A 26,433-nucleotide genomic window follows, 5' to 3' on the forward strand; every position below is an offset into this window, starting at 1 on the left:
GCACTTCTGTTATTTATTTCACTGTGTTCCAGGACCTGAGGAACACACTCCAGATCTCTCCGATAAGGAATTAATTACTGCCAATTAAAAGGCGATCGCATCCACCCTGCAATATATCAGGCTGTGATTTATTTACTTTTGTTTTCGATATCTCTGTGCCTTACTGCGCTGTGTACTGCTCGAGAGAACAAGATACCGTGTTCAGACTCGGTTGTACGATGTGGACATGTAAGAGATCTTTCGTCACTATTGTCGCGATCATCCAACAAAATTCAGCCATAGGTCGCCCGATTGAGTTCTAGCCTCCCTGCAATGTGTTAGAATGAAACGCAACTCGTAGTCAGGCTAAATCGGGTCAGATAAAATATTCGTAAGTCCATATGTAGAGGCGTGATTTTTTCGCATTAACGATAAGAGCGACAAGAGGTATTTTGAAGCGATTTTGAGATATCATATGATTCTGATTAAGAAATTAATGATTTTGTTTTCGTGAATTAAAGCGGCAAGGCCAGTTTAAACCGAAATTTACATATTTTGCGATAAGTGCGAAACTTCAGCGAAATTGTACTCCAATAACACGTGTGTGAAGTGAAGCCGAAGACAGAAGTATCTCTTCGTATTAATATTCTATCAAATCCCTTAACAGTATGGCTATATAGGGTGAAAGGGTAATTTGTTATGTAATCTTCATTAGGGCTTGATTACAGTTCTTATCAAGATTGAGTAAGTAATAATGAATGATTATCAATATTGTTTCTCTTTGTTTATCTTTCACATAAATAATTCACACATCTCACGAATGAAACTTTATATGAATAATTTTAGGAAATGATTAACGCGAAATTAAAGCGATGGGGTCAGCCCAATTTGGCGAAATAATGCGAAACATCGTTTCGTTTTCGCGAAATCGAAGATAAATTAATGCGATAAAATAATGCTTCTAGCCTCTCATTATGGCTGTGGACTTTCTTCTTTACCTGCGCGCCAAAGGTTTTGAACTTGAGACTTCAGCTTTGTCGTTCTTCCGCCAAGATTTAGCTGCTTGTTTTTCAGGATTGTCCCAGAATTCGGCAGCTTTCTTTTGAAAAGCTGGCTTTATACCATTTTTCTCTGTCAATCAGTCTATTTCTCGTGGAGAATGGTTACTTTATTTTGGTCAGTGCGCTATGTGCGAGTTCCTGTTCTTATTTGAGCATCTGGTAGCGAATAAGTGTTGGACAAAAAACTGGCTCCCACATGTTCCTCAGAGTGTTGCAGCAACAGGATGTTCACCACTACATTCCCACGTGTTGGACTCTCCGTATCCAGCGAATATTTGCAGATGTGAGCATGCTCCAAGCTTAATTTTATTCCTCATTTTGAGGAGTAGATCGTCGCGGGGCTGTTGTGTTTTAGATGGAACAGAAACGTTTCTCAAAAAACAAAAACAAAAGGCAGAGAGATGTTCCCTTACCAAAATGAAGTGACCGTGAATATATTTTTTATAAATTAATATATTTTATACAGATCGTATGGAAATATTTATACAAATCTACAGCCCGTGCATGTCTCAAGATCAATGTTACTAAGAAAAACATCAATGGCTGCTAATTTCAGATGACCGTCAGTCATAAGACATAGTGTAAACAGAAGGCTGTGGATCTAAATGTTAGTACTACCATGGCCGACTTTATGTATTTTGAACCAGTGCCTTCTACTTCAACCCACTGTATTTATACAAATTGCCTATCGCAGCGCGCCGGCCTCTCTCTGGTTCAAATCCCGGTCACTCCATGTGAGATTTGTGCTGGACAACGCGAAGGCGGAACAGGTTTTTCCCCGAGTACTCCACATTTCCCTGTCATTTTTCTTCCCAGCAACACTCTACAATATCATTTCATTTCATCTGTCAGTCATTAATTATTGCCCCAGAGGAGTGCGACAGGCTTCGGCACAGTTCCTGTCCTCGCCGCTAGATGGGGCTGATCCGGTCAAATGACTGGAAACAAGCTGAGGATTTTCATTAATTTTTATACAAATCTACAGCCCGTGCACCTCTCACGATCACTGTTGCTAGGTAAAACATTTTGTGACGTCACTTCCCTTACACATTTTGTTGCGTTACGTCTCGCCACGCAAATTTTGGGATGACGCCCAGCTCGCAACAAATAAACATTCATTCACATGGATTTGTGTATGTTTGTTGGTATCAGCCCGAAGTTTCACCATCAGCCTGGGCATTGCTGAAGAAGGTTACAAGGGGAATGGAGAGTGAGGTAGTTCTCCGTTTCTTTCCTCAGTGAGCCAGAAATTTCTTTCTTATCAGTCTGCCAAGCCCACGGAAATTCACACACAAACCGATCTTATGAGCAATATTTCCACTCCATTCATAAGAGGGACTGGTTGCATAGAGAATGTCGATAAAAATAACATTATTATAATTAGGGAAAGGATTTTAAGGTGGAGAGTATGATCAGAAAATACATACAGAAAGGTGTTGATGAAATGACGTTTAAACCAGTTACATGAACTTTACTGTTCCCAATTACTGGGTTCTAATAATAAATAAACTTGTTACACTGGATTGCACACAACATTTCAATGTTCTTGACAGTAAGTCACTGGCTCAGTAGATTCTTCAATAAGAGACCAATGAAGCATATCTTTGCAACACTCGTAAAGCGAGTTCAGTCAAAGTTGCTAACGTTTCCACATTGTTCTTCAAATTTAATTTGAATTTGTCTTTGGCAAATCCATCAAGATTTTCTGTAACACTCATCAACTTTTTCCAAACTCTGAATCACATCAGGCAAATACTTGTAGCTATGCACTGCAAAAAAGTTCCAACTCTAGGTCATTGTTGTTGAGTAATTGTTGGCCTGCTTGATGGCTTCTGCGTCCCTTGAGTCTAGACCACATACATGGAGCATTTGATTTTATCAGAATTTTCGCCAAAGAAAATCTGTTGAAGCACAGAGAGAAAGGATTCTGTCTAATCTTTAAAAAACACACATACAAATGAGGGGCGCCGGGGGGAAGGGAAAAGGTGGCAACATGTAGTAATCTCACAAAAATAGGTGCAGCAAATTGTGCTCATTTCCTGTCTCCAAACACATACATTGACTTATCCGTATGAAAACAGCTATATTATCTTGGAAATGTGTTCCACCTTAAGATCCTTTCACTAATTATAATGATTATTTCTTTATGTTCTGCTTTACGTCGCTCCGACACAGACAGGTCACCCGGCGACGATGGGATAGGAAAGGGCTAGGAGATGGAAGGAAGCGGCCGTGGTCTTAATTAAGGTACAGCCCCAGTATTTGCCTGATGTGAAAATGGGAAACCACAGGAAACCATCTTCAGGGCTGCCAACAATGGGGTTCGAAAGCACTATCTCCCGAATGCACACTCCCGAATGCGCCCCTAACCGCACAGCCAACTCGATCGGCCTTTTTCTTCTTAATCTGTTTACCTTCCAGGGTTGGTTCTTTACCCTCGGACTCAACGAAGGTTCCCACCTCTACCGCCTCCAAAGCAGTGTCCTGGTGTGTGAGACTTTGGGTCGGGGGATTCAGATGGGGAGGAGGACCAGTACCTCGTCCAGGCGGCCTCACCTGCTATGCTGAACAGGAGCGTTGTGGGGGTGGGGTGGGATGGGGAATTGGAAGGGATGTTCCGAGCTGTCAGCGGGGAGATGGCATGGAATGACATTAGTAGACGAATAAGTTTGAATGGCGTTTATAAAAGTAGGAAAGATCACAATATGAAGATAAAGTTGGAATTCAAGAGGACAAACTGGGGCAAATATTCATTTATAGGAAGGGGAGTTAGGGATTGGAATAACTTACCAAGGAACATGTTCAATAAATTTCCAATTTCTTTGAAATCATTTAGGAAAAGGCTAGGAAAGCAACAGATAGGGAATCTGCCACCTGGGCGATTGCCCTAAATGCAGATCAGTATTGATTGATTGACAAGGAATAGGGAAAGAAGCGGACGTGGCCTTAAGTTAGGTACCATCCCAGCATTCCCCTTGTGGAGAATGGGAAACCACGGAAAACCACTTCGGGGATGGCTCAGGTGGGAATCGAACGCCCCCTCTACCCAGGTGACCTCCCGTTCCAGTCCTCGTACCACTTTTCAAATTTCGTGGCAGAGCCGGGAATCGAACCCGGGCGTCCGGGAGTGGTAGCTAATCACTACACCACAGAGGCAGATATTATTATTATTATTATTATTATTATTATTATTATTATTATTATTATTATAATATTAATAGCGTGTAGGTCTCGAGATTTCGCGGTCACAGGTCCTCAAGGTAGCTGGGGTTTCTATTCAACACTCCGTGTTATACGACATCTACATGCATTTGGTGTTCACCTGACAAAAATAGATCACCCATCACAGTTTCGATTTGTCTGCCATCTTGTGAAATAAAGTGGAACGTAGAAATTTCCACGCAGGCAATGTCTGTTCGTAAATATGAACCGAAACAGCTGATCACGTGAATTTAAAATGTCAAACGTGGAAAAGGCACATGTTTTGAAATATCGTACGTGAAAGCTTTCGTTATTGGGCTTCCGATATAATCCTTGTGCCGCTTGGAATCCCACGCTCTGGGACAAGTGTCCCCTTTGCATCCCGGCCATTCTTGAAGCGAACTGTTTCCTCGTGATGTCGCAACAGCCACACAGCTGGAACTTCTTTCCACTTTTGTGTAACCAAATCCGTGACAAGAAGTGCAGAGAGAGATCTGCACTCATGGAACAGCTTTACTGCTCACATCTGAAGTGGAACAGGCTTCAGTTAAAGATGTTGCGTGTTGTTACCACGGTCCACAGTGATTGGGGGGAAGAGGCGGCAGGGCCGTAGAACAGGACATCATAATGCACTGCTCAAAAAAATTAGAGGGACAAGATTTTAAGTACGTGCATTGCTTTTTCAGGAATGGTTGCAGTAAAACAGGCATTTTACTTATCACACCACAATGTCGTAAACCAAATGGGAAAGTCCTTAAATTAGTTCGCATAGAGCACAATCACTATCTGGCAGGCCCTCCCTGCTCCTGACAAGTCTCTGAACAGTCCTCAGTAGGAACCTCTGCAGGTTGATCTGAGGTGCTACAGGTGTCTGTCATTGCCGTGTTGCAGGATAAACTGGAGACTCATTACAACTGCAATGGGCTTAACATGATCCAGTACAATCTCGTTGATGAACCTATGAGCATTAAGTCGGCCTCTGATTATCTGAAGGTCCAATCGGCCATCAATTGTCATCCCACATCATGACTGAGCCGCAGCCAAATCTGTCCATTTCCTGGACTGCTGCTTCATTATCACGTTCAGCACGACGAATAACCTCGCTTGAACTTCTTCTCTTCTCTTCATCCTCTCGCTGTGTTGTTCACTCCGTCCTGTGTTTAGTCGGGTGTGTTTGTGAATTGAAGCTCTGAATGTTATTCCATCTTCAATGATTTCTTCATTAATGCCAATTTCATTTAGGTCTTCACTGATTTCTTTTAGGCAATTATTGTGAATTTTCATTGATAAGGCTAAGTTTAACATTTTCTTTGTGAGCCATCCTATATACCGCACTGTAAGAGGCCTTCGCCCTTTGCTGATTGTATCTGTGATTTTTTCTGTAACTTGATAGATTTCATGTGTTTTCGTTTCCATCCAAATTCCATTTTCGCATCCTGGCTCTAAGATTTTCCTGAGCATTATGCTTCCTTGTTTTTCGATCATCTTTATTCGAGATCTCCCAACAATTATAATAGTTTCAGATGCATAAAGTGCTTCTGTTTTAATTACTGTGTTAAAATGTCGTAATTTAGCCTTTTTATATAGTACTTTGTACCTGTTTTAAATAATTTTGGATGTTTTTTTTTAAGTTTCGCGTTTCTTTCTTTGTTAGATGATTATTATTATTATTATTATTATTATTATTATTATTTTTATTATTATTATTAATATTATCGCGGTAGTATCCAGGAGCAGAAGGTACAAGTTTGACAGCGCGGTGCTCTCTCCCCGGCCTCCATAACGGAGAGAATTATGTAAAGTGTAGGGGTGTGGTGAAGCGTCTGCTCCATTTCACTACTAATATTGGTATTACGGCATACCATTAGCTGACCGGCCCTGCAGTGGAGGTTAGGGACAGTGTTGCCAAGTTCAACAGAGCGGCAGCATGGGCTTCATGGATTCCCAGTAACAATAGACTTCCAACACAGTTAATTAACTGCACAGAAGTTCGATTTCGGGTGGTTTATTGATAGACGAAACTGAGTCAGAATGTAAAAACTGCCAGACGGTCGTAGTTTATAACATAAAAACTACTTGAGAGATTATCTGTGAGGCACCCTAAATATGTGAGCAGAAAAGAAACCACTTTTCCCTTTGCAAAAATCAAATTAACATAAATATATCTCCCGGTCATGGATATCCATCAGCGGCTACTAATTTCAGATGGCAGCCAGCCATAAGACACAGCCTGCGCGGTTGCTAGGTAACATTGTCTGACCATCCATCCATACTTTACATCACTGCTTGCACGGTTGCTAGGTAACATTGTCTGACCATCCATCCATACTTTACATCACTGCCTGCACGGTTGCTAGGTAACATTGTCTGACCATCCATCCATACCTTACATCACTGCCTGCACGGTTGCTAGGTAACATTCTCCGACCATCCATCCATACCTTACATCACTGCCTGCACGGTTGCTAGGTAACATTCTCCGACCATCCATCCATACCTTACATCACTGCCTGCACGGTTGCTAGGTAACATTCTCCGACCATCCATCCATACCTTACATCACAGCCTGCACGGTTGCTAGGTAACATTGTCTGACCATCCATCCATACCTTACATCACTGTCTGCACGGTTGCTAGGTAACATTGTCTGACCATCCATCCATACCTTACATCACCGCCTGCACGGTTGCTAGGTAGCATTCTCCATCCATCCATCCATCCATCCATCCATCCATCCATCCATCCATCCATCCATCCATCCATCCATCCATCCATCCATCCATCCATCCATCCATCCATCCATCCATCCATCCATAGTGTACATCACTGCCTGCACGGTTGCTAGGTAACATTTTCCGACCATCCATCCATACCTTACATCACTGCCTGCACGGTTGCTAGGTAACATTGTCTGACCATCCATACCTTACATCACTGCCTGCACGGTTGCTAGGTAACATTGTCTGACCACCCATCCATACCTTACATCACTGTCTGCACGGTTGCTAGGTAACATTGTCTGACCATCCATCCATACCTTACATCACTGTCTGCACGGTTGCTAGGTAACATTGTCTGACCACCCATCCATACCTTACATCACTGCCTGCACGGTTGCTAGGTAACATTCTCTGACCATCCATCCATACCTTACATCACAGCCTGCACGGTTGCTAGGTAACATTGTCTGACCATCCATCCATACCTTACATCACTGCCTGCACGGTTGCTATGGTTACACTTCCGTCACACATTTTGTCGCGTCACATTACACAAATTTTCGGATGACCTCGAGCCATAAGACATATCTATGACAATAAGGTGCAAAGCATACAGTCACAGATCTCTACTGGATGTTAGAAGGAAATTCAAACGACTTGTTTGACACTAACACGGCCAGCATTATCGTACGGTGATGAATATGACGAGTGTTGTAATTCTGCAAAGAAGTCATTTTCACATAGGGAGGTCACCGCCCCATAACGCTGCGAAAATCTCTCACGTCCTTGGAGCGAAGTCACGGTGTGACCGATTACCATCCAGTTAATGAAGTGACTTCTTCTTGGTTGAGGAATCGTCTCATACCGCAGAAGAAAAGCCTTCAAAATGAAAATCCACAGGCTAATCCCACTTTCAACCGGGTCAGGAATGGAATGAATGAAGACCCCATCTATTGGCGAGGATAGGAACTGTGCCGTCTGCCGAAGCCTGTTGCACTTCTGTGGGACAATGATTAATGACTTACAGATGACATGAAATACTGACCGACTTCTTGGCTGAATGGTCAGCGTTGAGGCTTGCGGTTCAGAGGGTCCCGGGTTCGAATCCCGGCCGGGTCGGGGATTTTAATCGCATCTGATTAATTCTTCTGACTCAGGGACTGGGCGTTTGTATTCGTCCCAAAACTTTCCTCTTCACATTCATACAACATACTACACTACCAACCACTACAGAAAACACGCAATAGTGATTACATCCCTCCATATAGGGTTGCATCAGGAAGGGCATCCGACCGTAAAACAGGGCCTGATCCACATGTGTGACGCAGTTCGCACCCGCGACCCCGCAAGTGTGGGAAAAGCTGCAGAAAAAGCAGAAGAAATGAAGTGAAATACTGTTGGTGAGTGTTGCTGGAATGAAAGATGACAGGGAAAACCGGAGTACGCCGAGAAAAACCTGTCCCGCCTCTGCATTGTACAGTACAGATCTCACACGGAATGAGATAGGGATGTGCACCACGGAACGCTGCAGTGAGAGGCCGACGCGTTGCCGCCTGAGTCACAAAGACTCTAGGAAAATCGTTAAGAAGGGGAAAAGCATTCCTATTGAAAATTATTTTCTTATTTGCGTCAATGTTTTTTTGCATGTGAGCGGTTGGGTGAGTGTGTATATGACCTGTACAACTGGTCCAGAGATCGTCTTCTTGATAGCCTTAATCTCAAATAATTGGGCCGAGTTTTACGGTCGGATACCCTTCCTCATACCAACACGATGTGTCTATTGAGACGAATGCAGTCCCCGAACTCGGCCGGACGGAAATACAATCGGGACCCTCTTAACCGAAGTTTCGGGTCCGATCCCGGCTTATTTGATGGTAGCCTCGTGTCTCTAGATTTAGTGGTAAGTAAAAGAAATTATGTGGGACAAAATTTCGGCACCTCAACGTTTCCAAAAATCGTAAAATTCTGGTAGTTAATAAGACATGTCTCTAAACCGACAGGTATTTTCGCCGTTATCGATGTTCTGTTTTCACTTTTCAACCTTAAATATTTCCAATGTCAGGAATTAACTGGCAGCATTATGCCGTCATGTAGGAGCGACTTCTCGCCGTAAATTAGAGTTTAAAGACCCGACTCCATTAAACGTGTCGTAAATTAAAACCTGCCTCTGATAAGGGGACATTTCCCTAATTCCTTTCTGTTTTCTCTCCACGCAAGCACATATTCTGAAAGCCAGTCGCAGCCGGCCCGTGCGGTAATTACAAGAAACCCCTCCCCACCCTTCCCCTCTCCGCCCTAACGCACCCTGTCCTCTGAATATTATAGCTTCTAAATTGACGTTCTGACCGACTTTAGCGCTATCTACTACAGTAGCTCTAAACGGAAACAGACATCCAAAGATGACCGACTCCAATACTAAGATTTTTAAAATAAAAAATGCGGTCGAAGTCGGTGGACTGCTGATATTGGCCTAAAACGAAAATATCACGTAGGCTACGTATTATAGCGTGATAAATGCTTTTTTTTTTTTTTTTTTTTTACAATTGACTTTACGTAGTACCGACACAGACAGGTCTTATGGCGACGAAGGGATAGGAAAGGCCTAGGAGTGGGAAGGAAGCGGCCGTGGCCTTACTTTAAGTACAGCCTCAGCATTTGCCTGGTGTGAAAATGGGAAACCACGGAAAATCATCTTCAGGACTGCCGACAGTTGGGTTCGAACCCACTATCTCCCGGATGCAAGCTCATAGCCGCGCGCCCCTAACCGCACGGCCAACATCATACGGAAAGTCACTGTTGCACGTATGAAAACGCTTCGTGAACAACTATCCATCACATATAATAAACTAGAATAGCATATATTCTACTAGAATATGACGGACATTCCCGCAGCAAAAGAGAACAACAAGATGATTATTCAGAAATTTCACTTAGTCAAACAACGTTTTCTCTTAGATTTCTCTACGCTGGATAGATGGAAATACATTATAGAACTGTTAAAATTATGTTGTGATAGAGTAAATCATGTAATTATTTACCTTTATTATATCTAATACACTTAAACGTCATTTTGAATGTTTAGAGCCTCCGTGGTTCAAATCCCGGTCACTCCATGTGAGATTTGTGCTGGACAAAGTGGAGGCTGATCAGGTTTTTCTCCGGGTACTCCGGTTTTCTCTGTCATATTTCATTCCAGCAACACTTTCCAATATCATTTCATTTCATCTGTCATTCATTTATCATTGCCTCAGAGGAATGCGACAGGCTTTGGCAGCCGGCACAATTCCTATCCTCGCCGCTAGATGGGGCTACATTCATTCCATTCCTGACCCAGTCGAATGACTGGAAACAGGCTGTGGATTTCCATTTTTCTTTCATTTTGAATATGTAGATATAAATAAAGGTTCTAAATTGCTCAATTTATTCACTCTCATGAGAACTATGAACATAACTTGTTACCTTAGTTTGGAAGTACTGTATTGGAAAATGTCTAGTGTTCAGCACTCAATGAAAGGGAAGTACACCCGAAATGATTATGCTAACCCAATGAATGGCCCTGGCAGCACCTCACACAATGATGGTGATGAAACGTTCAGACACCAGTGCAAAAACTCTCTCGACTCTTTAACCTTCATGGACGAACTTCAGTTTGCTATAGTCTGTTCGATAACAGATGACAGGTGTCGGTACTGTAAAACAAACGCAGCTAAGCCCTCCGTCACTATTTCTTCTGTGTAACAGTGTACAGATTGCTCTATCTGTCACCCCCCCAGGCAAGCACAGATTCTTGTAAAATACACTTGCAGCTAAATCACTCGACACCTTGAAGCACATAGACACTGACGGAACATCACCATATCAATTATCGTCTATCTGTATGAATTTATTTTCGAGAAATACGAATAGGTTCACCACTTAGAACTAGAAAAAAATGTCTTCCCTAATCTGAGACTTATTTTCAACATAATGTACAGTACGCACAGTACTGTTTTGTCATCGACTTCAAAATAGTCACGATGTATAATCCTAATCGACTTCTCCCTTTTTGTTTTATTCCTTAGAAAACTTAAGAACTTGCTGTAGTGTTGTGAGAGGCATTGCCGTAGTTAGACTTGAATTCGGTTCACAAAACAAACACATTCTCACATTACCGCATATAATTTCAGATCCTATGTGCCCACTGACTCATATAAACACAAAGATACTAATATTTATCGTAAATTTTCATGAAATGACACCGACAGTTTACGAAAACAACAAACCCACGTTTCCAACAGGCCAAGACCATCTACAATAATATCAGACCTTAACACAACATGGCCGACGCATTTAGATTATGGTATTGAGTTGCTAAGCTGTCAGTAATAACGGACAGAATACTTTGGATACTAGACCAATATTATCTAGAAATATCCTATATTTAGATAAGCAATATGTGGATAATTCAAAATATAAATATTTTCTATGAACTAGTATGGTAAAGGAAATATGTAATATAGGATTGCATTCTTAAATAATAGTCACTCCTGGGGGAATATTTGATGCGTTTCAATTCAGTCAATTAATCAATCAATCAACCAATCAATCAATCAGTCAATCAATCAATCAATCAATCAATCAATCAATCAATCACCAGTGATCAGAATTTAGGGCTGTCGTCCAAGTGGCAGATTACGTATCAATTGTCTACCTAGTCTTTTCTTAAGTGATTTCAAAGGAGTTGGGAATTTATCTAATTGGTGTAGATTAGGGGGCACCCTTGCTTAATTATTCCAGACCGTAATTCTTCTTCATATAAATCAGTACTTGTTTTAGAAATACATTTATTTGAATGACCTTTCTATGACCATACGCTTTTAAATATAATAACCTACCTCGTTCATGAAATTTGTTAGAAACATAACCTTGTCGCGAATTTCAATTCTCTCATAACAACGATTCTGATAATGATCCACCAAACTGCTACATCTGTTTCACTTCAAATAATCAATAGGAGAATCAATTTGAAGTTCTTTGGTAGCATATGCACCCAAATCGTTGGCAACGTAAATGCGTACTGTAAGTGACAGTATATCAGTTGATACCTTGTCCTCTAATTTCACAAAGAGAATGTAATCTTCATTCACAGATAAAATAAATAGCTTTTTCCCTTTTTATAACCTCACTTTTAAAATCCTCAAAAGGTATAGTAATTGAGAAATGTACTAGGATTGGCACCAGCACAGAGTTTTGGCCTTATCCGAAAAAAAAAAAAAAAAAAAAAAAAGCTCATTAAGTACACGGAACACATCCTCTCTAATGAAAAAAATATCCTCGAATGTTTTAATGCACCCTAATAAATTATTTGTAACTACGAAATCGTCACGATGCATTAAGTACACTTGAACTGAATGCAATTGCATCTGCAGTGATTACATCCAGGCATGCAATACGATCGACACGTCCCAATATATCAAAAATGGTTTTAAAAACAAATTTCAGTGAAAACATCACTAGGCCTACACTAACGTTCCCAAACCAACAGAAAGAACTAAGCTGATGCTTCGCACATGCTCATGTTTACATTTGAACAAACCGATCGCGGCGCCATTTTAGCTAATATCGATAACTGCATTAAGGTCTGATATATTGTAGTTGGTCTTGAACAGGCCCGGCTACTCGAATCGCCAACTTGGAACAATCGAGAGTAGCATTAAGGTCTAAGCAAGACCAACTATAATTACATCAGACAGTAACCCAGAAAAGAACATGGCGGACATCGGTGGGCGACTTGAGAGGTTGAGGGGAAGTCTCCTAGAGAAAACATCACAAGTGGAACGTCGTGAAATGAAACTCATTAACTCAAAATATGAATAATTATACCCCAAAAGTATCGTTATCGCGTAATTCTATTGTAAGCCTTATGGAATTTCAGTGGAAAAACAACGAAGAGAGAATTATTTTATCAACGTCAGGTGGCCAGCAAATATGATAAATAGATGCCAACAAATACCATTATTAATCCTACATGAAATACTATACATCGCCATTAACCACAGCTCGCTATGTAAAACATGCAAAGAAATGAATTTCATATCTCCAACATCCACCTGAATTGTTGAACAGGTACAGTGATATCTGTATGATACACTTGAATATCTAAAGCACCAGTCACCTACCTCTTAGAAGTTGCTTTAGGTCGCACTTACACATATAGGTCTAATTATGGCGACGATGGGCTAGAAGTGGGAAGGAAGCGGCCGTGGCGTTAATTAAGGTACAGCATTAGCATTTGCCTGGTGTGAAAATGGGAAACCACGGAAAACCATCTCCAGGGCTGCGGACAGTGGGGTTTGAACCCACTATTTCCCGAATGCAAGCTCACTAGTCACCTTAAAACTCAACGGAATTGATGGCTCATCATCCTCTTGTAATTTATAAAAAAGAACGTAATCCTCAGTTTCACTCACGAGAATGGAGTTATGTTTAGTTTACTCACCTCCCTTGCACCACCGCTTAAAATTATTTTCGTCTCTCAGTCATAATTCTTGGTCACGATTTTGCGGATCTTTCCAGGACTGACTTTGGCTGATAGGGAAAAATGCTGGGATCGGCATCAATAGTTTCAACTTCGGAAGTTTGAGTGGTACTCGAATTGGATCACCATTTATGCGTATAAAATCTTCCCTAACATAAATTTGGTATCAAAATGATTAATGCACACAACACATTAGACTAGAAACATACCGCACCGGTAACTGAAAATATAAAGAAAATACGAGAACCAACAATAACCTAATCACCACCGACATTGTTTGAATAAATAAGTTCTGTAAGAACAAACAGCTTCCTACGGCACTGAAAGAGGCTCTACAAACTTTTTAAGACTATAGATAAATATAATTTACCAATAATAAGATTCAAATTTCCATAAATATCCGGTAACAACACGACTTACACAAATCAAAATAAACACATGCTAGCACTCCAATCGCCGCCATTATGGACAGTTCACCGGGCGAGTTGGCCGTGCGCGTAGAGGCGCGCGGCTGTGAACTTGCATCCGGGAGATAGTAGGTTCGAATCCCACTATCGGCAGCCCTGAATATGGTTTTCGGTGGTTTCCCATTTTCACACCAGGCAAATGCTGGGGCTGTACCTTAATTAAGGCCACGGCCGCTTCCTTCCAACTCCTAGGCCTTTCCTATCCCATCATCGCCATAAGACCTATTTGTGCCGGTGCGAAGCAAAGCCCCTAGAAAAAATAAAAAATAAAATAAATAAATAAATTATGGACAGTTCGATAGGTCGGTTATAGTTAACTTCTTATGAGTTTGAACTTGACATTTGAGCGCTGCCTTTTGGAGGAGACTAAGTGAATTAATAAACAGCCAAACATAGGCAGCGGATCGCTCCGATAGAGCACGTTACACTTGGTTCGCGAAGAAGAAGAAGAAGAAGAAAAAGAAGAAGACTGGTTGCCATGGTTACAATTGCGTCGATAAACTGATTACCGTAATCCCAGCCCAAAACATGTTAATAACAACACGAAAAACAGTAATTACTAAAGGAAATGCAGAAGATCGTGAAACCTACCGGATACCATGACTGACACTAACAAAATCTCAATCTACTACTTGTGAAGTGTCGCTATGAAGTTCTTTACGTCTATTAGTCTTATTATTTACGTAGTTATGTACTGACTTTATTTGGTATAAATCGTGGTCGTATTATTTGTGTGTTGTATGATCTGTCTTGTGAGGTTATGTCACGATACTTCTGCTGTATGTCTATTAATACGACTTTATTTAATGTAAAAACACGTAATTAATAGTATATAATTTATTATTACCTGTAAATATGTCTGGCTCCGAGGCTAAATGGTTAGCGTGCTGGCCTTTGGTCACAGGGGTCCCGCGTTCGATTCCCGGCAGGGTCTGGAATTTTAATTTCGTTGGCACGGGGGCTGTGTGTATGTGTCGTATTCATCATTGTTTCATCCTCATCAGACGCGCAGGTCGCTTACGGGAGTTAAATCATAAGACCTGCACGCGGTGAGCCGAATATGTCCTCGGACACTCCCGGCACTAAAAGCCATACGCCATTTCATTTATACCTGTAAATATGATGTATACATCCGATGTAAGGTTGTGGCACACAGGGTAATAGTACAGAACAACGTATCTCTGTCACTAGAGCTTTATAGAATGTTCTATTCATTTATATATAGATTATTGGAGACTCGAGAAAATACGAGAAAACGTGTTGTGTCATACTTTTCTAGAAGCCTCTCCAGGCAAGGTATATAAAGAGACAGTCTTGCAGCTGAGTTGTTAATGAGGAACTCATGTGCGAACTCATGTTGTGATTTTGTTGTGTTGGTAGTAGGTTGACATGCTAATGTGGCTGTCTTCTTCTTCTACTTCTACTTCGTAGCAGAGTTTTGTTGAAGATAGCAGTTCATTAATGTGTGTGTGTCTGTATATAACGTTTATATCATTTGTAAATAAAACAATGTAGGCAAATGGCAGCATCGCGTGTGTGCGTCATTGTAGTTACGACAATGTGTAAGAAATAAGTTGTCTAATGGTGCAACAATGACTAAATTGGTTGAGTGTTTTCTCTCTCTTTGTAACCTGACTAATGAATGTTCCCATCTCTTATTCCAGAGGTGTATTCCACCGTTCGAGAACGCTGCCTTTAACGTGCTAGTGGAAGCTACGAACACCTGCGGTGAGAATGGTCCTATCGAGTTTTGTGTGCAGACTGGAACATCCGGCACCCAGAAGTCTTGCAACATCTGCTACGACAGTTCGAGCCACTCTGCGAGCTACCTCACTGACTTCAACAACAACGAGAACCAGACGTGGTGGCAATCGGAGACCATGTTCGAGGGCGTGCAGTACCCCAGCCAGGTCAACCTCACTCTACATCTAGGTGAGTACATGGTCATGTCTGTCTGGCATTCACAGCGGGATTGTTTCAACAGCTGAAACTGTTACCACTTATAGATTATCATGTCTTCTTTAAGAAAAAAATACAACGAACCTCTCACGACCACGACTTTTTTTAACGAAAAATATGTTTCTATCAGCGAAGTTATCGTCACACATTCGCAATGATGATGTAAGTACACAGCTATATCTGTCGGCATGAGTTCGAACTACGTACATCTTGACTTCTGCTGCCTTCCACAGACATATTGAGAAACGGAAACGTTTGAGAGAATTCAACTGGTACCGTAATGGGTTACAAGAACAACGCAATGATGACCACCATACTTGAACTCATCAGTGAAACACACTATATTTAATGAAAGAATGGATGTCCATTCTGGAGTTTATCACCACCTGGTGGCCATGCTCGTTGACGCGTGGAGTCTAAATGGTCTTACAATAATACAGTGGAACTTTGGATTGCGAGCACAATTCGTTCCGGCAACATGCTTGTAATCCAAAGCGCTCGTATATCAAAGCAATTTTTCCCATAAGAAACAATTGAAACGCGGATGATTCGTCCACAACAAATATATTTATTCGCATACCTTTTCTAAAACAAAATATAACGTAAAACAAATTAAACTGCACTTTTCCTTACAATAGAATCATCGTTAGTGTGAGGGAAACGAGAGATGACATGAGAAGAGTTGAATTTCACTAACGGAACCACTGCTATCTGATGGCTCACTTGAACGAGGAACCTGTCCAATGACTGTTGTTTTTGCCTCTTTTTGAGTATTTCACGAAAATCTGGCATTGATTGTCATTGAACTTATTCATCGCTCGCACTGCTACAGCCTTATAGGGGTGGTGATTTTCTACAAAATTTTGCACCGCTTCCCACATTTGCATTTCTCCAGAATCTCAAATGAAGTGAGAGATTCCATTGACTTTCGCTCCTCCTCTTCCCCGGACGAGATCTCCATAATCTCCTCCTGTTGTTCGCGATGCAGGTCCATCAGTTCGTTGGTGGTCAGTTCCTGGCTATGTTCTTCCACCAGCTCACCACGTCATTCACCTCCAGCCCCATAGTCTTCCCTAAGGACATAATTTCATCGACAATCGCTCATTGTCACCAACAATCCCCTCAAAGTCACGTCCAAGAACAGTCAGGCCACGGCTTTCCCCAAGCGGAAGTGAGAGCTCTCTTGGTGACCCCAACCCAGGCTTTATCGATGATCTTCAGGCAGTTCACGATGGGGAAATGATTTCTCCCAAACTCTCAGAGGGTAAGTTTTGTTCCTTCGCTCACTTCGAAGCTTCGCTGAAATAGTGCTTTGGTGTATAGCTTCTTGAAGTTCGAAATGACTTGCTGATCCATAGGCTGGAGTAGTGGAGTAGTGTTGGGAGGAAGGAACTTAACCTTAACGAACTTGAATTCCTCCAGTAAGTCGCCCTCAAGGCCTCAAGGAGGATGAGCCAGGAACATTGTCCAGCAAGACTTTGAAGGGCAGATTATTTTCTGTAGGATATTTCTTCACTACAGGATCAAAGATCTCGTTCATCCATTCAAAACAAACGAACAGCGGGGGGAGGGGAGAAACGTAGGCACACGTGACGCTCGTATTGCGGAACCTCACTCGCTTATCAAGTTACAATTTATTTGAAATGTTGTCTTGCAAAACACTCGTAGACCAAGTTACTCGAGGTTTCACTGTAATTATTTGGGAATATTAGGTCGTGTAATATTAATAACCAGCTGACGCGTTTCCATCCTAAGAGCAGTAACAAAGCATAATGGCAACTGTCACTCCATAGTAACCAGACTCAACACTGTTAGAAATATAGTTCAATCCAGGGCCTCCAGAGTCACGGAGAAAGATGTTGAAGAGTGAACTATGGAGGGTAGCCATGATCTACTCAGTATATAGTCGTCACCTTTGTTAAAATTACTCGGGCGTTTAGCAATTTCTATCGCCTCACGAATGATTCTAGGAATAAAATGTTTCTCTTTATAAATGACTGAAGTTGCTTAAAAAATGATTTGATGGTCGTTAGGTATGGCATGTTCTGCCACAGCAGCTTGTTACTACTGACAGAATGGCGGAATTAAAAGGAAGAGTAAGCAAAGTAGAGACAAGGAATGTGCGAGAAATCAGAAGGCATACTCTAATGAGTGGAGTTAAGCAGAGGGCTTACGGTGAATACCCCGGGTGTAACATGGTCATGGTAACGTACGTCTCATATATAGGGTGTCCCAAAAAAAGTCAGCGACAACGCTTAGTATATTGTGCGGAAAGGCAAACTGATCCGTTTTCAAGAAGGAACCCATATGCAGAAACGCACGGCTTGGATACTGTAGCGCATCGATGTGCGTTACACATGTCGTCAATAAACCCAAAATGAGTAGCACATCGGGCTCATTACAAACGGGGTTCGAACTGTGTTCCTCCTACGTCATTGCGGTGCTGAGCCTCACGCATATGACCCAATACGTGCGGTTGACTTTGAAGAATTCCAATCGCTTCGTGGACTCGAGCAATAAGGTCCTCCGCTGACATTACAGGAGTGTCATACACTTCATACTACCTACGTGGAACTGCCTGCCTTCTCTTAGTCGTCTGTCGATATCCGCGAACGTGGAATGATGTGGGGTACGTCTGTTCCGCATAGCAGCTCTACCATGTCGGCCATATACTGGTACATGTCACACTGCTCTGGCAGACTACAGTAAACAAGTAACGCAGTAGCATGCGCACCAAGGACTGTGCGGAGGAATGTAGCACATGCGCAGGTATTTTTTCCTAGTGGCGTTACGTCGCACCGACACAGATAGGTCTTATGGCAACGATGGGATAGGAAAGGCCTAGGAGTTGGAAGGAAGTGGCCGTGGCCTTAATTAAGGTGCAGCCCCAGCATTTGCCTGGTGCGAAAATGGGAAACCACGCAAAACCATGGTCAGGGCTGCCGACAGTGGGATTCGAACCCACTATCTCCCGGATGAAAGCTCACAGCCGCACGCCTGTAACCGCACGGTCAACTCGGCGCGCCGGTCGCAGGAATGTTATTAGGCTGAAGTTGTCCCTCCGCAGCACACAGATGGCTAAGAGGTTGCATACCTTCCGTATTAAGACAGCAAATCGGAACAAATCGTCACAACCGTTCTGACTTCGACGCTGTCCAGTGCCCAAACCGTGCATTTCCGGACAGGGGCTCCTTCTTGAAAACCGATCCGTCCGCCATCCCGCGCGTGTTGTAGTTTGTCATTAAGAGCAGCAGTCAGGTCGTTGTACACGGCGTCGCAGTAGTCGAAATGAGGTAATACCAGAGTGCAAATGACGCGTTCTTTTAATATTCTAAAATATATGTTGCGGAATCTTCTAAGTGAATTAAGTGTCGCAAATACTTTCCCGGAGATGCTGATAATTGGCTACTTCCAAAAAAGATGATCTTTGGTAACACCGAGATCTTTGACTGATTTACTGAAATCACTAGGTGAATTTTGTAGGTAAAGTTTTGGTAAAGTGAAACTGCTTAGGATTTTTTAACCAAGTCGAGGGTGAGGATAAAGCTTTTATAAACAAGATTGTAACATTTAGGCCAAGTTAGCGCTAATTATTGAAGACAATACAAGATAGCTCTGAATAACTTAAAAAATGTACTAAGCCTATTTAATAACACTTTACAACAATAAAATTAACAAGTAAAACCGAATGCAGACCGAATGAAATTTCTTAGAAATATGCTAGAGAAATCAGGAAGAGATAGCGTGAGTCAAGACATAAAGAAAGGATTAAATGTGGACAAGTTTCAGTAATGAAGTGAAATGCAAGAAAGGTTTTAAGAACAGCATAGGACTGCTCATTTGGCTACATCTGAATTCGAAGAAATTAACTTGATCATGTCTGGGGACGTGATTAACCTAACACCTTGGCTGCCTGCTTTTCAATCTTGACGGCCGGGGTTGGATACCCACTGGATCCTGCTTTGGAATTTTCACCGGAATGCGGTGATCAAATTGATGGCACGGTCATTGTGTCCGGGGTTCAGCTTTATAAAATGACCCAATTCAAATACCTAGGATCATGCACCACCTCGGACTTGCAGTACCATTCTCTATGTCATGTGCTGTATGCTGGGATCAAGACGTGATCTACACTAGACTTAGGTCACCCCTTTTCGATGGTTCGTTTAGTGAATGTCTAGCCCTACGCGTTCTGACCTGCAACCAAAAGCCAACGGTGTTGTCAGTGCTGTTTCACAAGCTACTGCCCTGGCCTCTGCTTCTATCAATAGTCAACACCTGATCAGTGGAGATGGCAGACAAAGGTTTAGCAGATAAAAGTCCGGCTTTATGGCTAAATGGATAGAACGCTTGCCTTTGGTCCGATGAGCCCGGTTCACAACACCTTCGTACTGTTAAATCCCCTGGCTTGGAGAGTGGATATTATCACGCCTTCTCCGTTCATTTTATCCTGATTAGGTCACCACCAAGCCTATACTTTAGCTTCCTCGGGAGATCAGTGGTGGTGTCCGACCCGTGATCACAGGTTCGATTCCAACCAACCAAAGAGAACACTAAACCTGAAAGAGTGCATTTTAGCAGATTTTCCTATAAAAAGAGAACTATATTACTCGAATAACAGTGACCCTGCAGTTTCTTCCTATAAGGATGTAGAAGTAATCGGGTGTGAAATACCAGCATTCTGTTATCTATATAATTCAGAAGTATCAGGTGAGGAAGTATATACGATGAGGAACGCATGTGTCAATTCGGAAACTTCCGGAGAACTTCCAGTCGTTGAAGTATCTCTTCTTCGTTAGCAGGGGCGATCTGACGGACCGAAGCCTAGCACACCTACCCCCCCCCCCCCTCCCGGTCCCTGCACCTTTCGGGCATTCAGCAGCAAGCCGTACGAGGTGAGGCGAGGGGAGAGGAACTCAGAGCCTGGGCTGCGATACCTTTCTCCGACGCCTTGCAGTCAGAAATGCGAGCGACGTTTTATCTCAGTGCGTTCAAGTTTTGTAAATGGAACAATGTACCAGATGCTTGTGCTTTAGATTTCCATCGTTCTCATTTGAGGTTAGGGCTTCGCCGATAGCTCTGGTAGCCCTCAGCATACACCACTGGCTGCATGGATTAAATGGCGCCACGTTGCTGGAGTCCTGTGTGATAAGAAAATCGTATTGCATCTAAAGTCACCGCACAGTGATTAGACCGGTGGCGCTTTATGGCGCTGAATGCTGGCCTACAATGGAAATGAAGATGCTATGGTGCTCCAGTGGCTTTACTCGACTAGACAATATCTGGAACGATGATGTGCGAAGAAATTCAAGGTTGTCCCTATCACAGAGAAAAGGCGTGAATCACGTCTACGATGGTATGGGCATGTACTCCGTAAGAGTGAAACCTCAGTTGCAAATACTGCCCTTCAACTGGGCGTGGAGATTCGCCAACCTCAAACACGCTGGCTGGACCGGGTAAGAGATGACAAGCGGCTCACCAAACTCAGCCTCAGGGACGCTATGGACCGGCTGAAGTGCAGAAAGCATTGCAAGAGGGCAGACCCCACGTAAGTGGGAACATACAAGCAAAATGATGATGATGATGATCGCATTCACACAGAACTATAACATTTATATCGCCAACTATTGCTTGTGCAACATTTCCACTGCTTTTTGATGGCTTATTAGCCAAGGGTGAAGGAATATGGCAATCTGAAGCAGCCGTCTAACTGGCTGTTTGCATCGAAGTCCACCGGACCAAGTCGTTTCGGACGAAGTCTGCGCCGAAAACGTCTGAAAAGGAGTCTTTGAGATATCTTAAATCACAGCTAAGCCTACTTTTTGGGTATCTACTGGTTATGAATATAGATGAACTTTGGCAAGACAAAGTTCATGGTCGTGCACCGGGAAACAACTTGCCACACCTAAGATAGATAGGAGGCTTTGCGATGGTGAGCAGATTATTTTATCTCAGTGCCCTGATAATGAGCAATAGGGGCTGCTCGGATGTGATCAGGAGATTCTTTGCAATGACACGCAATATAACTGCGAAGATGACGAACATCTGGAAAGAGACATAACTCACAACACCAAATACGGGCTGATAATTGCTCTGGTTTTCCTCATTGCCACATTAACAGCTGAAACTTGGACAATTCGTAAATCTGACAGGAGGAAGATCGAAGAGATGGCAATGTGGGTGTACCGCTGGGATCCTGGACCGAGTAGCGGACGAAGAAGAGCTTAAGGCTCATTAGCCAGGCTTATTTGTGATACTTTGACCGCATATCAAGGAGGACTGGAGGTGTGGAAATGCTTATGTAGAGGGCAAAGTGCAAGGAACAACGACCCAAGGAAGACCTCCACCGAAATGGATAGACCAGATGAAGGAGTTGGTTGGGAAGTCTCCACATCAAGCGATGCATTTAGTGCGGCATGGAACAACGTGGCGAAAACACTGCAACTGCACATGACATGCCACCACACCCTGTCAATGGTAAGGTAGGGGGGCCAAAATCCTTCCCCGCACGTAAGTTCATCCCCCTAGGGATTTCCAGTTTGCATGGTTGGGACCTAATGTTTAGCCGTGTGCACACGCGTAGCCTCAATTCGTTGTCTTGTTGTGAGAGTTGGTTGTGTGTACCACGTTCAGTTCCCGTGTACGAGGAGGATTCATTTTCATCCTGAACTGAGTCAGTGCAGCATTCAAATTAAGAGCCTGGTATTCCCAGAGTGAGCACTGATATGTGTGTGAAATACTGGACGACATTTCAGTCGTGTAGTGTAGTTCTTGACGTGTTATCGCTCTAGTTACCATAGCGGCTATTATAATAAATCAGCGAATGTTCGTAATTTCGTCCCCTTTTATTTTGTCATTTATGAAGTTCAATATTATTTTCGGATGAGAAAATACAAGCAGTGGGCTAAGGAGGCTATGAAAAAGGCTGTTAAGGCAGTGAGGTACAAGACAATGGTTTACAGACGCGCAAGTAAAGCGTTTAACATCCCACGAGCGTCGTTAAAAGACTGTGTTAGAAAGAATACCAAGAAACCATTTTTTCATAAAAGGCCAGCACGCAATTCATTATAGAGAAAGTTTTTGATAGGGTCGCAAAGGAAAAATATATTAAAATTAATTGTACTTTTCATAAATTTGGGGGATGAAATTACGAACTCATTTTTGATATTTCCGTTTTTTGTAATGTTTATGTCAAATTTGACTAACTTACGTTGTAACAGTTTCATTGTAACTTGCCCGTAAGTGGAGAATGTATTCAATAATATATATACCATAATTCCTGAGTTCCCACAAGTCCAAATCTGCTAAGGGGACGAAATATGGGCCCGCTACCTTCCATAGACTGGCCATGACAAGTAAAGATCCAATGTAAATGGTCCGTTATTGGACATTATAAAATGTCCACCTAACTCATTCCTGGTTGCCAGCGTTTCGATCCAGTGTGCTAAGTTGGGCCCATCAGTTGGAGCACACCCACCAAGAGGCATGGCTAGTGCATACCCTGAAGGTCACTCCGTAGGCTATTTGGAGCCACCGGCAGTGCCAATGCACTATGACAGTCTTAAGGGGCCCATAGACGTGCAATATTATTGCGCAATATCAGGGTTTGTGCAATATTGATAGTGTGTATTTAATATTGAAGGGTTGTGCAATATATTGTACGAAATCAAGAAAGTTTGAAATATATTGCGCAAATCGCAAAATACTGTGCTGCGTGTTGGCAATATTGTGCAATATCCCGTCCTCCCGCCAGTTGGTATCAACAAGCGTTGGAGAAGGTATCGTGATGGCAGGCAAAAAGGAGGAGTGAAAGTTTATTTTCGAGTTTATCGAAGTGTACCATGGCCTTCCGGCTCTGTGGGACGTTAAGAGCAAAGCGAGGAGTTCCTCATACAATTCACCATTCATGCGCAGAAAGTTTCGAAAATCATTTGGTTCCCATTTTCTCAGTTCATTGAGTAAATTTTCATGAGTGTACTCTTCTCTGTCTAGAAACCACTGTTTGGCCCACTTACGCCCACGGCGATCAAAACGCAGCAAAGATCAGTGTCACTCAATATAATCACCAAATAAAATACCGGCATGGACTGACTATATATTGCAACGCATATTGTACGTCTATGACCGCTTTGCACAATATATTGCACAACTATCAATATTATCTCCACACGATTCTATTTATTGCACAAACTCGATTTTTGTGCAATAATATTGTACGTCTATGGGCAGCTAACAATATACTGTACAATCCATTTTGCGCAATAATATTGCACGTCTATGGGCCCCTTTAGTCTCACTACCAAAAATTGATGCCTGTCTGGCCATCAGATGATATAGATGTTGATTCCCATAGGAATATGATCCGTCAAAAACAGGATGTTGAAGTTTTTCCTACATTTTACCTGCCTACTCTGCTGCAGAATATTTTTCTCCTGTGTGCATTTGAAATGAATTACCATAGCTGTAATAATCTTTAACAATCGAGGCTGTGGATTCCAGTGTGTTGGCGCACCACCTCGGGAGGAAAACACAGCGCGTATGTCATCTGTCAAGTGTCTTAGTGAATGTCATCACCATGCGTCAGTAATCTGTTATTTCCTGTTGACACAAGGGCCTCTGTCGTAAACTCTAAACCGAACAAACTACACTGCCAACAGTTTTATTCAAAAAACTCCAAAATGAATGCAAAATCCGACCGAAAAACAATTGAAATTCAATAAAGTTTCCCCCGAAAGCCATCGAGATTCGTATTAAAATTACGGTTTGTTTGCAATAAATATTATTTTGATGGCCAAGACCTGAAAGCACGTAGGGTGAAGGAATATAGGCAGTCAGAACAGCCACGTATTTAAGATCTTTACATCTATGAGAATGCATTGGAAATTCACATAGGAGCACAATATTCTGCAGTAGAGTAGGCAGGTATAATGTAGACAAAACTTCGACATCCGGTTTTTGACGGATCTTTAATTCTCATGACCATTAGATACCGAAAACGTAGGCTTAGCTCTGCTTTCTATAAGCACGTTACTCAAAGAACAGTAATGCTAAAACTGCACTCTGTAGACCTCAGTAAGAAAATATTCGAACTTAAAAAATAAATAAAATAAATTTCACTTTGAAAGTACGGTTAACACCTGAATTGCAGGCATTTTCGCAACAACAGAAATTTAACCAAGTACCAACGTGTAATCCATCTAACAAATTTAGAAACAACTTTAATGCAGTTTCCTCATCCATCGTGTGGATCAATAGTACAAACTCATTGCCAGAAAGTTGAAAATCACCGAACAATACTCATACTTCGCACTTACAGTTGTTTTCAAAACCGTGGATAATCGTAGTGCCTTGTTGTTAATGGGATCGCAATAAATAAGTTATATATGTGAAATAAAGAGTTTTGTCTGTACCATGCTCAGAATTGCTGCATCGGTGCTATCCACAGTGATGTCTGTATGTACGCCCAACACGAGAAAATGGCTGAAGATAATGTAATGAAAATCGGCATCTAGAGTTCGGGAATAATATACTATAATCTAGCTATAAATAACTTTTTGACGCTGAGTGAAATGATTTTTGGTTTCTTAGTCCATATCAACGCCGACCATTGCTAACATGGAACTAATGTTCAATCTTGTTAACTGCGGATTATTGTTGTTATGATTGTGTTAAAATGTAAAACCTCGAGTTCATCGGACCATATTGACAAGGAAAACTGTGAAGATGATCATAAAAATGAAAAAAAATAATCGTAAAGGTAACAGCAAGAAAGGGCTCCCTTTACATAAGATGCCCTAATATCACAGAGTCGGAAGAAAATGAAATATGAAGGCCTACAATATCAAAAGCTCATAAAACTGATCAAAAATAACATTACTTTGACCATTGTTTTGATGTGATTTGTCTCTTCTGCTTTTATCTGTTGCTTTCATTCTTCACCATGCAGGGGTGAGGCGGGCCACCCAAAGAGCAACACACTCTTTCTGGCCAGGAGAGTGGGCATCTTCTGCTGCCACTCATCTCCGAAAAATGGGATTACTGCTGCGTTCCGAGTAAAACAGTCTGCCTGAATAATGACGGAAGGTAAGTAGCTGGGGATTTAGATAAATCTGCACATGCTGTACGATTGTCCCACCAACGCCGGGTACTACAGCTATCTGTCATATGCAGACGACACTGTTCTGCTTGCAACAAGTGCTAAAGCTCTGCAGTGAACACAGTGCTGCAGCAGGTCCAATGCTTTAAGTATCTCGGCAGCTTTCTTGATCACAGCTGGAACAATGCTGTTGAAATTAGGTCTCGGATTGAACAGGCAAGAGAATGAGCAAACTTCTCTCCGTCTCCGTTTACTTCCGTATTATGTATTTTCTGTCTTAGTTTATGCTGCCAAGACTTGGACCCTAAACGAGAACACCAGCAAAAACTACGATCTTTAGAGATGTGGTGCTACCGACGCCTGAACAAGGAGCTACAAACTAGAAATAATTTGGCCATATCATTCGAAATGATAAATATAGACTCATTCAGCC

The 26,433-nt window shown here is 42.2% G+C and overlaps 1 protein-coding gene across 1 annotated transcript in view; it reads left to right on the forward strand.

Moving 5' to 3' along the window:
* Nucleotides 1–26,433, forward strand: part of LanB2 (laminin subunit gamma-1) — a 1,346,184-nt gene that overhangs the window by 272,474 nt on the left and 1,047,277 nt on the right. Inside the window, exon 2 of the mRNA XM_067147161.2 lies at nt 15,610–15,877. Within this exon, the coding sequence (XP_067003262.1) occupies nt 15,610–15,877 (268 nt within the window). The remainder of the gene's footprint in view (nt 1–15,609; nt 15,878–26,433) is intronic.

This window comes from Anabrus simplex, chromosome 5 (assembly GCF_040414725.1).
Source record: "Anabrus simplex isolate iqAnaSimp1 chromosome 5, ASM4041472v1, whole genome shotgun sequence".
Lineage (NCBI taxonomy): Eukaryota > Metazoa > Arthropoda > Insecta > Orthoptera > Tettigoniidae > Anabrus > Anabrus simplex.